At 34.6% G+C, this 14,931-nt stretch overlaps 1 protein-coding gene across 5 annotated transcripts in view; it reads left to right on the forward strand.

Moving 5' to 3' along the window:
* FMN2 (formin 2) overlaps positions 1–14,931 on the forward strand; it is a 166,759-nt gene that overhangs the window by 121,327 nt on the left and 30,501 nt on the right. For all 5 annotated transcript variants that reach the window (XM_010398951.4, XM_039569096.1, XM_010398968.4 and 2 more), the window contains one exon: positions 13,929–13,980. In XM_010398951.4, coding sequence (XP_010397253.3) covers positions 13,929–13,980 — 52 coding nt within the window. The remainder of the gene's footprint in view (positions 1–13,928; positions 13,981–14,931) is intronic.

The following is a 14,931-nucleotide window of genomic DNA, read 5'->3' on the forward strand; positions in this document are numbered from 1 at the left end:
TTCCAGATATACTGCAAATCCATATGAAATACTTGGATGTGGTTAATGGTTAACACTGCAAGAGAAAATATATTAGAAATAGCCAGGGTCAACTGGCATCCTGAGTATTAGTAGGAAAACCCTTTGAAAATGAATGGACTATGCTTTACTAGATGTTTCTTTGACAAGATTATAGGAAATATGGATAACTTTAGGTTTTCACAAATGTTATATCAGAGCTTGAAATAGTACTCTGCATTGACCAATTCATGTTTTAATACAAGTCAGAAATCAATGCATCAGGGTTAAAGTGCCCTGATGAGTACATCAATGTAATTGTAACATTTTGCTGCTCCTTCTGCTTTGATATTGCCTCTTATAATGGAAGGCAGACCTGTTGTCTCCTGAATAGGCAAATTATGTGAGAATTCTGATTCTTGTGCTGATTCATTAATTCATTAGCCTTGACATGTGTTAAAGAGCTACCACTCATAGATATAATTATTAACTGAATGTGCTTTGTGTTTGAGAGGCTGGTCAGATTTGCATGTGTCTCTTCCTGGTTAGAGTATCCAAGATGACTATATATCCAAACATTTTAAGTGCAGTACCTATAGAATCATAGAATGGTTTGGGTTGGAGGGGACTAGACCAGGCTGCTTATGTACTCTACCATGTACTGATCCATGCTATAGGACTCTCAATTACAGGGAATAAATTGAGCACACCCAATATTTTGAATCATCAAATATGAACTGATGTTTTCTAAGACAAATGTCCACTATCCAAACCTGGCAAACAGGATGTTGTCTCCAGCACAAGTAGGTATGAACCAAATTAAAACTGGATGCTGGTTATGTATATGGCATATAAATATTACAGTAGTGGTATGATTGAACATGTAGCAAGTGCTTTGCATTAGGTTTATATTATAGTTTTTATGTATAGATAGGGAAAATTCAAATCACAAGTTTTTCTGAAAGATATCACTATTGGCATGCTGTAAATCATGTCGTTTTAACCTTATTGACAGAGTAGGAAATCAAACATGAAGATTATCCCTGGAAGTGTTCAGGGCCAGGTTGGATGGGGCTCTGAGCAACCTGCTCTAGTGAAAGGTGTCACTGACTATGGCAGGGGGGTTGGAACTAGATGATCTTTAAAGTCCCTTCCAACCCAAACCATTCTATGATTATATGATTGTATTTCAGCAGACGGCTATCTGTTAAATTTGTTTCTTCTTTTAGAAACCATAGTTTTAGAAGTGTCTAACTTTAGCTTGTTTTATGATTTTTGACTATACTTTTCAGAATATAATTTTATATAATCTTTGTAGTGATCTGTTTTTGCAAGGATATGCAATTTCCTTTGTGATTACATGTCTGTACTTTAGGAGAGTGAGGAAAAAGAAAAGAAAAAATATATATCCATCGCATCCGTTAAGAACTTTGCTGTGTTCCCATATTAGATGTGTGTGTTGTTGACAAAAGGAGAAACCCATAATGTCAGTAAAAATATCAGTGTCTCATTTTGATAAAAATAATTGTGTATTGTGAGCACAGTAAAGTGTGACTAAATTTCTACATTTTTTTAAAACCGTAGGGCCTATTATGAAGAATTCTGTCCCAATGTAAGAAAGACAAAGGTTAACATATAGCAAAAAAGAATCCCTGGTTAAGATCCAAAAATAAAGTAATTTAAATACCTTTCATTATGAAATCCTTTGTTTTTACTTCATGGGATTGAATTCCGACTTGAAAGAGGCCATGTTTAAAGCAGGATTTCTCTTTCCTGTTCAGTGTTTGACAGGCTTTTGATCTAGATATTTTTTCTAAGGGCTTTTGTTGTTTATGTAGACATAATCGATGAGTCTTTTCAGCTAGACTGCACACATGATCATTTAGAAAAACAGAGGGACAATTCTTGGCACCTTTTGGGGATTTTTGTTTATATAACGTATGCTCTGGGCAAAGAAAAATCAAGCTTTACATTTTTATCTTTTCAAGTTCCAGTTTCTCTAAAGTCAGAAAAAGTTTTAACTTATAATTCAGATGAAAAGCATTTTTCAAAAGGTTGAATAATTTGGCATGTTTGTATGATGCCTTTTTAGAGCGGATAGCTTGTGTGCATAATGGGACCCAAAAGTTCAAAGTAGCTAGTTACTTACAGCATATTCACTTATACATGTTGCTAGCAGCTAAAATGGAAAATGGTTTTCCCATTGGCAAAAAAACTTGCACACCAAATTAAATATCCTTGGCAAGGGGTTAGAAAGGCTCTGCTTTATAAGAATAGTTACTGTCACACACAGATAACTTTGAGTTATGTTACTGCAACTCATCTGGCTGATTGTTACTAATGATGTATTAATAAAAAAAAAATAATCTTTTTTAATGTTAACACTTTCGTTAGATTCAGCAGAGACAAAAAAAAGGTTGTACATCATTAGCTTGCTGGTAGATTATTTCATTTGAAAGCTAAAGAAGGGGAAGAGGCAAGAATGTGTTCAGAATCATGAAGTTTTTAGATGAAAGTGCTAGTGGTATGTGTAATGAAGGCTGTTCAGTATTTGCCTTGCTATCCAAGTCAGTAGCCTAAACAATCAGTATGTGCACTAAAGTATGCAAATTAGCAACAGGATACCAGTCCTTTCTTGAGGGACTTCATGTCTTTGTTAAAATGATCATAATACTTAACGAGATTTAATTACCTGTGCTCCTTTCTACATTGGTTTAGTGGATATTGGCAAGTGTGATTTATCTTATGCATTGGGCTTTTGAGGGTCTGTGTGCCTCAAAACCTCCAACAAAATCCTCTCTGTTCTTCCAGGTTCTTTTGTTTTCTTCCATGTTTTTTCCTCCTCTTTTTCTTTTCATGTCCTCTTTTTGAGTCCACATACTGTAATCACATCAAATCACCAAATGTATCATGTGGTTCTCTTGTTCTTACAAATGTTATATTTTTTTCTGAACTTCTACGTAGCCATAGGGTTTAAAAATGGAAAAATAAATTTAAAAAAAATAGAAAATCTACTTCAAAAAAGGAGATTGAAGAAAAGTTGTCAGAAAATACAAAACTTTTCAAAAATATATTGCTTATTATTTAGTTTGCTATAACCATTTCTCTAAGCGTTTCCAATATGTGAGTAATATATAACTGTGAAATATAGTAAAGCAATTGTCCTTTTCCAATGAAAATTTATTCATACCAAACAGTAGAGATTTAAAATTTGCATGTCCCCAGTATAGAATATATAGTCACATTTTCTCTCTTTGAGTTATTCCCCACAAGTTATCATAATTTGAATAAGAGAGATTGAAAGCAAAGCTCTATTTGGGAACCTTGTCTCCATTTTTCCATATGTAATTGTGGATACATAGGGATGCAAATACGTGAGAGATCACATCCACCAGTTTAGAAAGCTTCAGAAATCACTTCTTTTCCTGGCGGGAATGAGTCTGACACGAGACAGTGGGTAAATGCTGAGGGTGCTAGTTATCGTGCAGTTTGTAGAGGAATTTCATTAGCAGTTAGTAATCCTTTAACCTTGTCCCCACTGGATAGGTTAGCTAGCTCATGCTGAAAGAATTGTGTGTGCATGAACCACAAATGATTCATAGTCCACAGGTTTTAACTGTGGTTAACTTTGCAGTGAAAAGCTGTCTCTGGGTGTTTGCTGTTGGGATGCCATCTAGGCTGGGCATTCTTGTCAGCTTGATAAAGCAGGAAACTTATGGCAGGAGGCAGCAGTCATCACTCCCTCAGAACAGTAAGATTTGTTTGGGAAGTAGGAAGATTCAGTATGTTGAAATCACAGCTTTTCCACTGAGATTCTATAAATTGTGAAAACGTTGCGGACTTCAAATCTGAACAAATCATCTGTCATCATATTCAGAAACCAAGCCAATATAATTAGTTTTAGACTTTAGAAAGAACAGTATTCCATGGGACAAATACAGGCATTGTTTGCAGAAATAAAAACAAAAATTTCTGATTTTTCACTATTTCATCTAAAAGCAATGAGGATTATTCCAGTGTAATTTTAAGTTTGGGACCACAGCGTAACCCTTCAATCTTTGGTTCCTTCTAGTCTTACTTTGAAAAATTTTGCCATTTTGCTATTGTAAGTGAATACCAGCACCGGATTTTGTTCTGCTGGACCCAAGAATATAGACTCTTCTCCAGACCTAAATTCTAGTCACATCCTCATGATCTTACAGAACAAAGATGCTAAAATTGTCCTTTTGGTTGAACTGTCTGTAACCATCTCCTCCTTTTGCCTGGAAGAGCATTCAGGAACCTGGTTTCCAAACTGTTAGTAAATGAGTGTATAAATTACAGTGAGTTCTATTTATCGCTGCAACCAGATAGTTGGTCATGACTTGTTCTTTTAGGTCAAGCAGCAAAAGGCTGTGCATCATCAAATGATGGATTGTGAATGAGACTGCAGCATCAGACTGCATCTTGGATGTCTGGGTTAAGTTCCTGGCTCCAGAAGTGTTGTAGATGATTGTGAAATGAGTGCTGCTAGGGTAATCTTAATTCTGGCATTTTCTAACCCAGAATGATTGATTTTGCAGATTCCATTTTCTTTAAATATTGCTCTTAAAATTTGATTAATATAAAGGAGATCATAGCAGTACTTAATAATTTTTCTAAAAATAATTTGAGGAAAATATGACTGAAACATGATTAGGAAGATATATGAATGAATGTTTTTTTTGTTTTTATTTGAAAAAATTGCACAGAACATTAAGAGGTTGGATATTAGTAATTTATGTGGAGACACTGACTTTCAATATTATTATGATTACCAAAATATACTCATTACTAAGATCTAAAAAAAATTTTTTTTCCTTTGAGAAGAAAATTTTGGAGAAATCTGAAGGGCAAGAAGCATAAACCCACTAGAACAAAAGATGCAGGAATTCAACTTAAGCAATTTAATTTAATGAATGTTTAAATTTTTCTGTTAGTATTCTTTTTGTTGAATTATTGAAGGAGCTTTTAAAACTTGTTCTTTGAGTCCTAAAAGTATTTTTTTAATCTCACACTGACATCTTAATGCTGATAAATAGTTTAACGTCAGTGCGATATAAACTTATCCTTACTTCAGATGTCAGCACCTCCATTGGTGTGCAATTTTACATAATAATCCTAATTCAGATAGTATTGCATTTGCAACACTAGACAGGCTTCACTGAATTAGCCTCCCTTGCTCCATGAAAGTCCATGAAAGACCAAACTTTTAGACTGGGGCTGTCAGCTGTTTTGTGCCTTTGGCACAGGATCTCATCTAATCATTTTTGTAGGCATCGCAGTGGTTTCAGACAGCACAGGTGTGGTAGAGTTAAAAAACGTATTTTGTCATCACATCAGGACAGAACAATGTATGAGTATCACAATAGCATGATATAAGTCATCCAACTCGAAATACTCTGAAAAAAATGCCCTCTGAAAAAAAACACCAAAAACATTGTGGACAGGGGAGGGCAGAAAATAATTCACATTTTAAATCCCTTCTCTAGTAAAAATGTAATCAAATGAGATTCCTTTTATGACATAGTTCTTGGGATGGAGAACGAAAAATAAGAGGACATTAAAGCTTAAGAGCACTTAGGTCCTTCATAAGCCGTAATCACAATGGCATATGTTCTTCAGCACTGTGGAGTCCAGGCTTACAGATGAACAGCCTTCCTTTTAAATCAGGCCTGAATTCTCTTGCTGTATCTTTATTGTACCCAAAAACATATATTTAGTCATAGGTATGCTGTCCAGCTTCACATCTGTTTCCTGCCTAGTCCTGGCCTGACTGAGACCTTTCAGCAGTGTTGGATTTAAGATCAGTAGCAGGGAACATCGAGTGAGGAGCTCAAAGCTGCACACGAAATACAATGCATTGTACTTCTGTGAATGTGACACAAGGTCTCAAATATGATGGATGGTGGCTTAGCCACTTCCTCAGATATGGATGCATCTCATCAGGTCCCATGAATGTGAGTACCTTCATGTTCCTCAGTCTCAAACCCAATCTTTTCCTTCTTCATTCTCTCAGTCCTTGCCTTTGCCTTCTGCAACTTTGGCAGTGTGGATAGACCACTTGCTGATGAATACTGAAGCAAAAATAATTATCCTATTACCAAACTGCTGCCTGATGGAGTAAAAGAGAACACAAATAGCAAAATGTGGAGGAAGTTTGCTTCTTGAGACACGTCTCAGATAGAACTTGAGATTAATTTTTTTGGTTTTATTATTAATATAATATTAATCTGAAAAGTAAATCTCCTTTTATAGTCTTCTTAATTTTAAAATTTTTTAACTTTTAAGGAAGTTCAAGTTTCTGTCCTTGCTTATTCACTGAGGTTTTAAGTTGTGCTTCCAGAAATCTTGCTCATAATCTATGGAGCTAGCACATAATTTTCATTCCTGTTGTGTGACGGTCTAGTCATAAGGAAGTATAATTGGTTGGAATCTATATAAGTGTTTATGTGTTTAACTGATCATAGGTTTTGGAAAAAAGAAACAACATAATCAGGAAAATGTTCAGCAGATTGGATGCTCTATCCCAAGTTATCTTCAAGAAACTGGGGCCTGAATTTCTAAATTTAAATATTCTATTTCAATGTTCTCTTACCTGTAGGCATAAAAATCTTAGAAAATGGGGGAGGGGGTACAGGTATTCTTCATGCTGAAAACCTTTTATGAATTTGTCGTAGGAAGTACAGAAGGATGTAAAACTCTTGCTAGGATTCCCAGAAGAAATCCTGCTGTATTCTCTTGTAAAGCTTTCTTAGCATTAATGTACCCAATAACAAGCCATCCAAATGTACTTGGATCTTTGTTCAGTGTAAATAGAAATTCTCAAAACTATAGCAACACAGCTCTAATGAGTCATTGAAAAGGCTTTGTATCTGTCAAAAAAAAAGAAAAAAACAACTGGCTCCACTTGAAAGTTACTGGAAAGCACATTCATAGCTAATTATAAACAAATACTAGTTAACACTTTAAATAAAGAGAGGAAAAAAGTAAAAAGATTTAGGATGTAGACAAGATGAAAGGATTCTTGTTGCCTTCCATCTGAGATTACTCAGATGCATTCCTGTATTCAATTACCTGAGAAGATGTGATATTCCCTTAAGAGAGTTCAGGAGATCAGAAGGGATGGCAATTTCGTGCATCTCCTTACTCATAGCCCTTTGAAACTGGTTCAGCAGAAATAGCTTAAATTGCAACAGGGATTGGGGCCAGACGGTGACTACAGACAGTAATCACTGGATCAAGATCGTACCACAAACAACAAGAAGTTCTGGTGGAACAAAAGCTCTGGCAGGGTGTTTGAATGTACTTTGAGTAGACTTACAAGGTCTACTTGGAATACGTTCTGAATCGGCACCAATGGGTCAACTTGTTTTGTGGCTATGCTTATCTAGTACATTTACACGTAAAGGGCATTGATAATTCTTATTAGTTGCTAGCTTTGAGTCTATTTTTCTCATCAAATCCCTTGCATACTTCATATTTAATTCTAAGCTTGAGGTTTATGGATTTTGGTTTTTTTTAGAAAGCCACCAAGCACAAGCCCCTGTCATCATTTAAAAACTAATGATCATCTAACTTTTCTTCACAGTCTTCCCCAAAAGCCACTTCTTTTTTCATAGTGTCCATCTAAAATGGCTTAGTTCTTCCTAGTGCCACTCATGCCCTTAACCACACTAATCCTATTAAATAAAACATGCAAAGAGAACAAACAACAACAAAATCCAAAAATTGACGCAAAACAAATTCAGAAGTCTAAAAGGGAGCGGAGATAAAGGGGGAGGGGAAGAAAGAGACTTTCCTCAAGAGCTTTCTATTGATTCTGGTGTATTTGCTATTCTGCTTTGGTGTTTCAAGGTTTTTCAAAACACAGTCTTCAATAGTATGCTAACTGCCAAAAAAAAATTTCTCTAAGTGTTGGTGTTTTCTGAGGGTATTTAAAAGTATATATACTACCAAGGACAATAGGGAAATTTTCTCAGAAACACTGACAGAGCTCTTGTTAACTTGGACCTTAGACCCTAATAATAGCAGAGTAACTGCATGCTGTTGCTTGTGGTAGTTCATCCAATATTTTCTCTATATCCATTTTCTTTCTGTCCTAGTCATGTGCTTGAGATACCTACAGAAGGTATCCTTGTGGCCTTTTTCAGGCACCTCAGGTCCTCAAGCTAGGAGCTAGGACAGACGTGACAGGTGAACTGCCTGAGGTTCCATAAACTTTTTAAGAATGTTTTTCCCTCAATTTGGTTTTTAGTTTGTTTTGTTGGGACTTTTTTTGAATTTGTGGCTCTGCCATTGGAGATACATGGTATATTTTCAAAGCCCCAGCTACTATTTGTTCATCACCAGTGTGAAAGAAAATATGTCTTCTTTAAAGATCCTCATAAATCTGCAAGAAGGGTTTGTAAAAATACTATTAATAGGTTTTTTTCTATAAATTTTGCTGCTTTTTAATAATGTGTATATAAAAAAGGAGCACCATAATCCCAGTCTAAAACAGGTGTTGTATGTCTTCAAGTTCCCAGTTAGTTGTAAGAAATATTTCTCTTTAGATTTTTTTTAGTCCTGTGGAAGAGATGATAGAGTGAAATATCACACTTTCAAACAAGAAGTTGCAACAGCTGATAATAGAAACAACAGATGTTATTTGCAATATCTGTCCACACGGAAAATAGTCTGTACCCATAGAAAGAAGATATATTCATGTTATTAGCTTTTTTTAAAGTCAGATTTAATGCACAAGGTATAGTGGTTAAATTTGGAGGAGACTAGTAGAGTAAGTTTATTGGCCTGAAAATGAAAGGATACTTGGCAGTTGTCTTTGCGTACAGCACGGCTTCATTTCCGCAGAGAACTTAGTATAACACATCCAGAATGATCCACTGAGGTCAGAGGGGACAATTTGTGGTCAATCAATGGTTTATATCCTTGCCTTTGAACCCCTTTTAATTTAATTTCATCTTCTAGGCTTCTTAAAAAAAAAAAAGACTATTTAGAGAAAAGTGAATTATACTGTTCTGCTGAAGACCAGCATTTTCTAAAATTCCTGTGTCTATTTCTCACATTCAATTTGGCGAGATACATCAGATTTTTCATAAATGCATAGGTCACTTTAGTATGGTTGTTCATATATGTTCCTTTGTAGAAGTTTATAAGTAACATTTGCAGGACTCTAATCAAAAAGAATTGGAAGAACATGCCATTGTTTCATGTGTTTACATCATTCTGGAATGTGGATATATGCTGATAAGGACAGAAAAATTGAAAATTCAGTTAATTATACTTAATTTGTGAGATCTTGTTTGAAAGCTCATTTTGAGATGCATGAAATCAAGTTTTATGTCCCAATTATGAAACATCAAGCAGTAAATTGAATCAAATTTTTTTAAAAGTGATAGAATAGAAATTAGAACATCTGATGAGTAATTTTTGAAGAAATATATATGTCCTATAGTTATAAGAATTGATAAAAGAGCCTTGGATATAGTACAGTCCTCATGCTTGGTAAGCAATGATGTAGGGAGGAAGGAATGTACTTGAATTTTGACCAAATATATAAAGTGTTTAGGAAGTATAGACCTTGCTCTAAAAGGAGACCAACTTTAAATAATCTGAAGGTATCTTAATGGAAAAAGCAGGCAAACAGTGGAATGTCATCCAACAAGAAGGCATTAAAGATGCTTTCAAATGAAAAAGGGAAAATATAACTAAATCAGTACATGTTGTAAATCATTGATAAAGTAACTTTGCTCTGTGTGAGGTCACTTTGACTCCAAAATGCTGTGGGTTTTGAGATGGCCATGTTTTTCAATATGACCTTAGGTTATTTTCCAATTACATTATTTAAAGTAGATTTTTCAGAATATCTTTGCCTTCAGGATTATGAAAGTTGCATGTAAAGCCCGACAATATATAGAGTGTATGAAGGCTGACATATAAAACTAAGTGTTACCTTTGGTGAGTGGTGCATTACACAAAATAGTGGGGTTAGTATTTCCTGGTATGATATAGTCTTTAATAGATTTGGAACAGTGTATTTGGAGGTACTTCAGCAAATTGGTGTCAAGAATCAAGAAAAGTTCTTAGCTGGGGGTCTTAGAAAAGATGATGAGCCAATAAAATATGGAATATTTGGGAAATAAAACTAACCCAAGAGCAGAAATTCCTACATCTGTCAGAAAACCTGCAAGCAGTCACTGCCACATTAGCTAGTGGATTCTAAATAGATATGAAAGCAGATATGGATACTGCATGACTACAAGATTTCTTTTAATGTTTTTCAAAGGAAATCAAATAATATTTCTGAAATAATCTTATTTCTTGAAGATAGAGAGTAATTGCAGTGGCAGAAGAGTGTGCTCAGATATGGTCAGCTGCCATGATATCCCTGGATTTATCTAATTCTTCTAATATTGACCATTGATATGTTATGATTGCTGTGGAATGGGCATGGATATTCTTTTTTTTATTATTTCACCTGTTGTAGGTGGTTTTTTTGTAACAGGAAGTACACTATTCTGCCCTGAATGTTCTCCCAAGCTGGACATCTTTTAGCTGGCATTTGGCACTTAATGGATATATGCCAAGAATGAAGAAGCCAAACTGGTGCCTTTCATGCACTGTTTTTACACCTGTGATGAACTGCTTTGGAGGAAGAAGTGATAATAAAGATGCATTATATTGAGTGAAATGATCAAGTATAATGCACCTTCAACTGGATCCACCATAACTACATTTTTTTTCTTTCCCTACTCAAAGAGGAAAGCTAAATTGGAAGCAGTTTACCAGTGGGGTGATTAGTACAGGGCAAAGTACCTATAATCACTAATATCAGGAGGTAATATTAGTGGCCCATTCCAGAAGTTATAACAGTCTCCAGCTGTTTCAGTGTCTACAAGTTATTCCATTGCATCCAAGTGATAATAAGAACTCTGTCACTTTTATAACAGGAGGCTTTCTTCCCTGACTGATTAAATTTCACTGGATGTCTTCAACTAGCCATTTTCCATAGCTCTTGGATGTTTACTGTATACTACTGCAAAAGCAGTCATCTGATTATTTTCTTTGGACAGGGACAGATCTCTGAGTGTATATACCATATTTTCTCTTTCACTGGTCCCACCTGTGGTCTTGTGGAATCAGAATTGTTTTCATAATGTCTTTAACCTTTTCTGTCTAGAAAAATGATAATGCAAAAGGCTTGAAATTAGATTTTCACCTGAATAACATTTTTTGATAGCATGCGAAATGTTTAAAAATATCATCACATTTGGAACAAACTACAAGGAAATTCTTCTTCAGAGAAAATTCTTTTCCTTGCAAGACTCTGTTTAATACCAAGAGGTGATTTGATGCAGGATGAAATCTCTCTCTGTGGGAATAGTAGCTGCCTTATGCATATGTACTTATTAGAACATATTAAAAAAAAAAAATTAGAAAAAAAAAGTGCTATTACATGCATCTCTGCCATTCAGGGTTTCTAGAGTTTCTTTTCATTGTGTGATACCAATTCTCTATGAATTTATTGAAAGTATATATACCAAAAATAATTTGGTTTTGTTTTGCTTTAATTTGTTTTTCTTCTTCTCTGGACCACAATAACTTTCTTTTTTAATTGAAAGGAAACTTGTGCCAGAATGGGGAGATTCTGACATGCTTCAATAAGCTTAGGATAATATGTTATGCTTACACTCTTTTGAAAAATAAATTGTGGAATATTTGTTCCATTATTGGTGTGTAAATAATTGTTTGTAAACATGTGCAGAACAGTTGAAGTAAACAAGAAAGGACCTAAAACAAGGCAGGTCTAATGATATTCCATCCCACCAATCCTGGAATGATAAAAAAATTTCTATCCTAAGAATGCGATATGTGTATACAAGACTGTCATAGGATGGAAGATGCTAGCCTCTGTTTCTAAGCATTGCTTCAGTGAAAGAAGTCCAAATTGCATTTTTCAGTAATAGAATTATTTCTTTTAAGAGTTGTATTCACAGATACTTAGGGATTGTGTTAATGCAGAATTAGATATTTGGTCTCATTTCATTCAGAGAGTTTGTGCACAGCTTCTTCTCTTTTGAACAATATGTTTTTACTGGTAATACCTTCACTTTCAGGACTGAAATATGAAGAAAAAAAAAGTATTAATGAAAATCTCTAAAACCTGCAACATTTCACCTGGTTTCTTATCCAAAGTGATGCAAGGCTTTCAAGAAAAACTTCAAGTCAGCCCAAATTCACTCAGCACTGGGCTCAACTTCACTCAAAAGGGTTGTGAGCCCTCGCAAACCTTTTGAAGAATCTGGGCCATGTTTCAAGTCAGTATTGAAACCTGTAATCAGGCAGGATTCACGTGCTCTTCAGTTTCCTTGAGAGCATTTACCCATCTCTGCCTTGAGTTTTCTGTGGTTTGCTGGGATTTTTTTTTGCTTTCAGGATAACAATGGTGGAGCCCAAGTAATGATTACTAAATACAATTTTTTCCGCTGCAAATATCCGGGCACTGGTCACCCTACTCAGCAGACTACATTGCTACTAATAAAAAGCATTTGCAGCCCTAGACAAAGCTCTGGTCATTGTTGTGACTGGGGAAAGTATAAGGAAAGTCCATTTGTATACCTTTGCTACAGATTTCACACGCCCATTTGAGTGCATGTTTGTAAATTGCTGTTGATTGAAACATTGTAACAGAAAAACAGCAATTATCTTTGTATCCTAATTAAGCCACTGATTTGCTCTTTTTTGACAAATTTAAAATCAAGATTTTCTTTTTCAAAGGCACTGTATCTATGATGTATAAAAATAATTTTAATGAATTATTATTATAGAGCTATGTAGGGAAAGTGGAATAAAAAATAGCTTAAACGTTTCTTCTTTTTTACATTTCTACATGAATTTTATACTACTGACATTTGTTACCCGGAAGTTAAGAGCTTTTGCATGTTCCAAAAGCTACTGACTCTTGGGAATCCTAAAATTCTACATGCAACTTAACAGGCGAGAAGTCTAGCAGACTGAAAAGGGAATCAAGCACCAACTTAAAAGAGCTTTCTGCTAAAGCATGCAGATCTTAAATGAGATTTAAGTTGTGCTACCTGAATGACTGCATAAATATAAATTTCACCTAAGCACATGCACAGAGCAGATTGGTAATTGCTTTGCACATTGGTGATGCCTAAGTTAATGTGCACGTTCTTGTAGATTTTTTATTAAGTATTCTTTCACTGATGTAAGTTAACTGAAATGTGCACAAAAAAATTATGAGAGAACATGTGGCAAATAGATAATTTTTTCACCAATGTGTGGGAGTGAAAGTTTCTTATTTGTAATTTCCCTCACATGATCACCAAATGATAATATCTTTCATATAAAACCAGTCATGTTTTCAATATGTGCCTGCTACAGTTCTAGTACTTCACTAATGGATGTGTGTACAGGGAGCGGGAAGAGTTTTCATTTGTCAAGCAACTTGTAGAAAAGCTATAAGGCTGAATCTTTCCTGCTCTTTACTCAGCCTTTCCTCCTCTTGGTAGACAAGTTCCCATATTATTTAAGTTTTTGGAATCATTATTTAAAATCTGGTTTTAAGTCAATTTCATGACTTGGTTGTTGTTTATATTACTGCAAGATTTTTTTTGTTTTTTAATTTTCAAGTCTTTGAGTTTTGTGTTGATTTCTTTTTGTGGTTGTGGTTTTGGATTTCTTTTTAATAAGGTTATCAAAATTTGTGCAGTTTTGTTTTGTGGTTGTTTGTTGAATGGGGAGTTGGTTGGTGTTTTTCTTTCAGAATTGATCCACATGAGTATATCCTCAGGTCGTTTCAATATATTTTACACATTACATACTTAAAATTATCTGGAAACATCTCTATTTTTCACCTTGTTGCTAATTATTCGATTGTATTTTTACAGCCAAAATAGACCAAGAAAATGAAGAGAAGTCACTGACAGAAGCACATAAAAGGTAAGAAAGAGCAATGCAGTAAAACCTTTCTTTGAAAAATATGGTTTTGTAGCAGTTGTTGATAACCAGTATTACTGTATTTTTGAATATTGATAGAAATGCACTCAGAAAATGAAGTGATATTTAGTTATTTTCAATTTTAATTTGACAATGAAGAAAGATTGAAATTCTATAAAGAAATATTGTACATTACTCCTGTCTTTCAGAAAATGCATTAATCTTATGTAAAAATAAATTCAGAATGTACCATTTGGACTGAGGAAAACTGTTCATACTACACAAGAATCGTGGTGATTTGAGAGATATTTAGCATTCCCCAAACAAATATTATTCATTAGGCACCGTTTCTTCTGCTTATAAAATGTCCATTTTATAAAAAAGAATTAAAACCTTTCTTTTAATAAACTAATGGTATGTATAGTTAAATGTGACTTCCTTTGTAGAATTGCTAATAGATCTTCAAATTCTTTTTGTGGCAAAAGGCAAAATACCTCATTAAATTTCATCACAGATGTGTGCAGTTGAGACAATTTCCAAAACTGGGAACCTCACTGCATTTGCACCACACGTGGTTTGGTCTGATTTTTTGGAAGAGTTCTCCAGCAGCAGTGTTTAAATGGGACAGATTTTTATCTGTCCCAGCAAGAGATCGAAATATGGTGCACAGCATTTATAGCCCAGGTTTAGTGAAACTCACAGTCTGCATTTGTTTATCCTTTGCTAAAAATAGCATTTTCTTTTTGTACTAGCTACAACTATCACTTAATACATACTAGTGAATATATCCATTATATATTCCCAGAATTATGAAGTCTCTCAGTAGGATTCCTGTAGAAGATATCACTATAAATGTTACTACTATGGGGTTTTTTCTACTAGTTTTTACTATGGTTTGTTAGCCATTCTATGATCTCAGTGCCCGAATTTGCTACCTGCAGTATTGCCACAGGG

This window comes from Corvus cornix, chromosome 3 (genome assembly GCF_000738735.6).
Source record: "Corvus cornix cornix isolate S_Up_H32 chromosome 3, ASM73873v5, whole genome shotgun sequence".
NCBI lineage: Eukaryota > Metazoa > Chordata > Aves > Passeriformes > Corvidae > Corvus > Corvus cornix.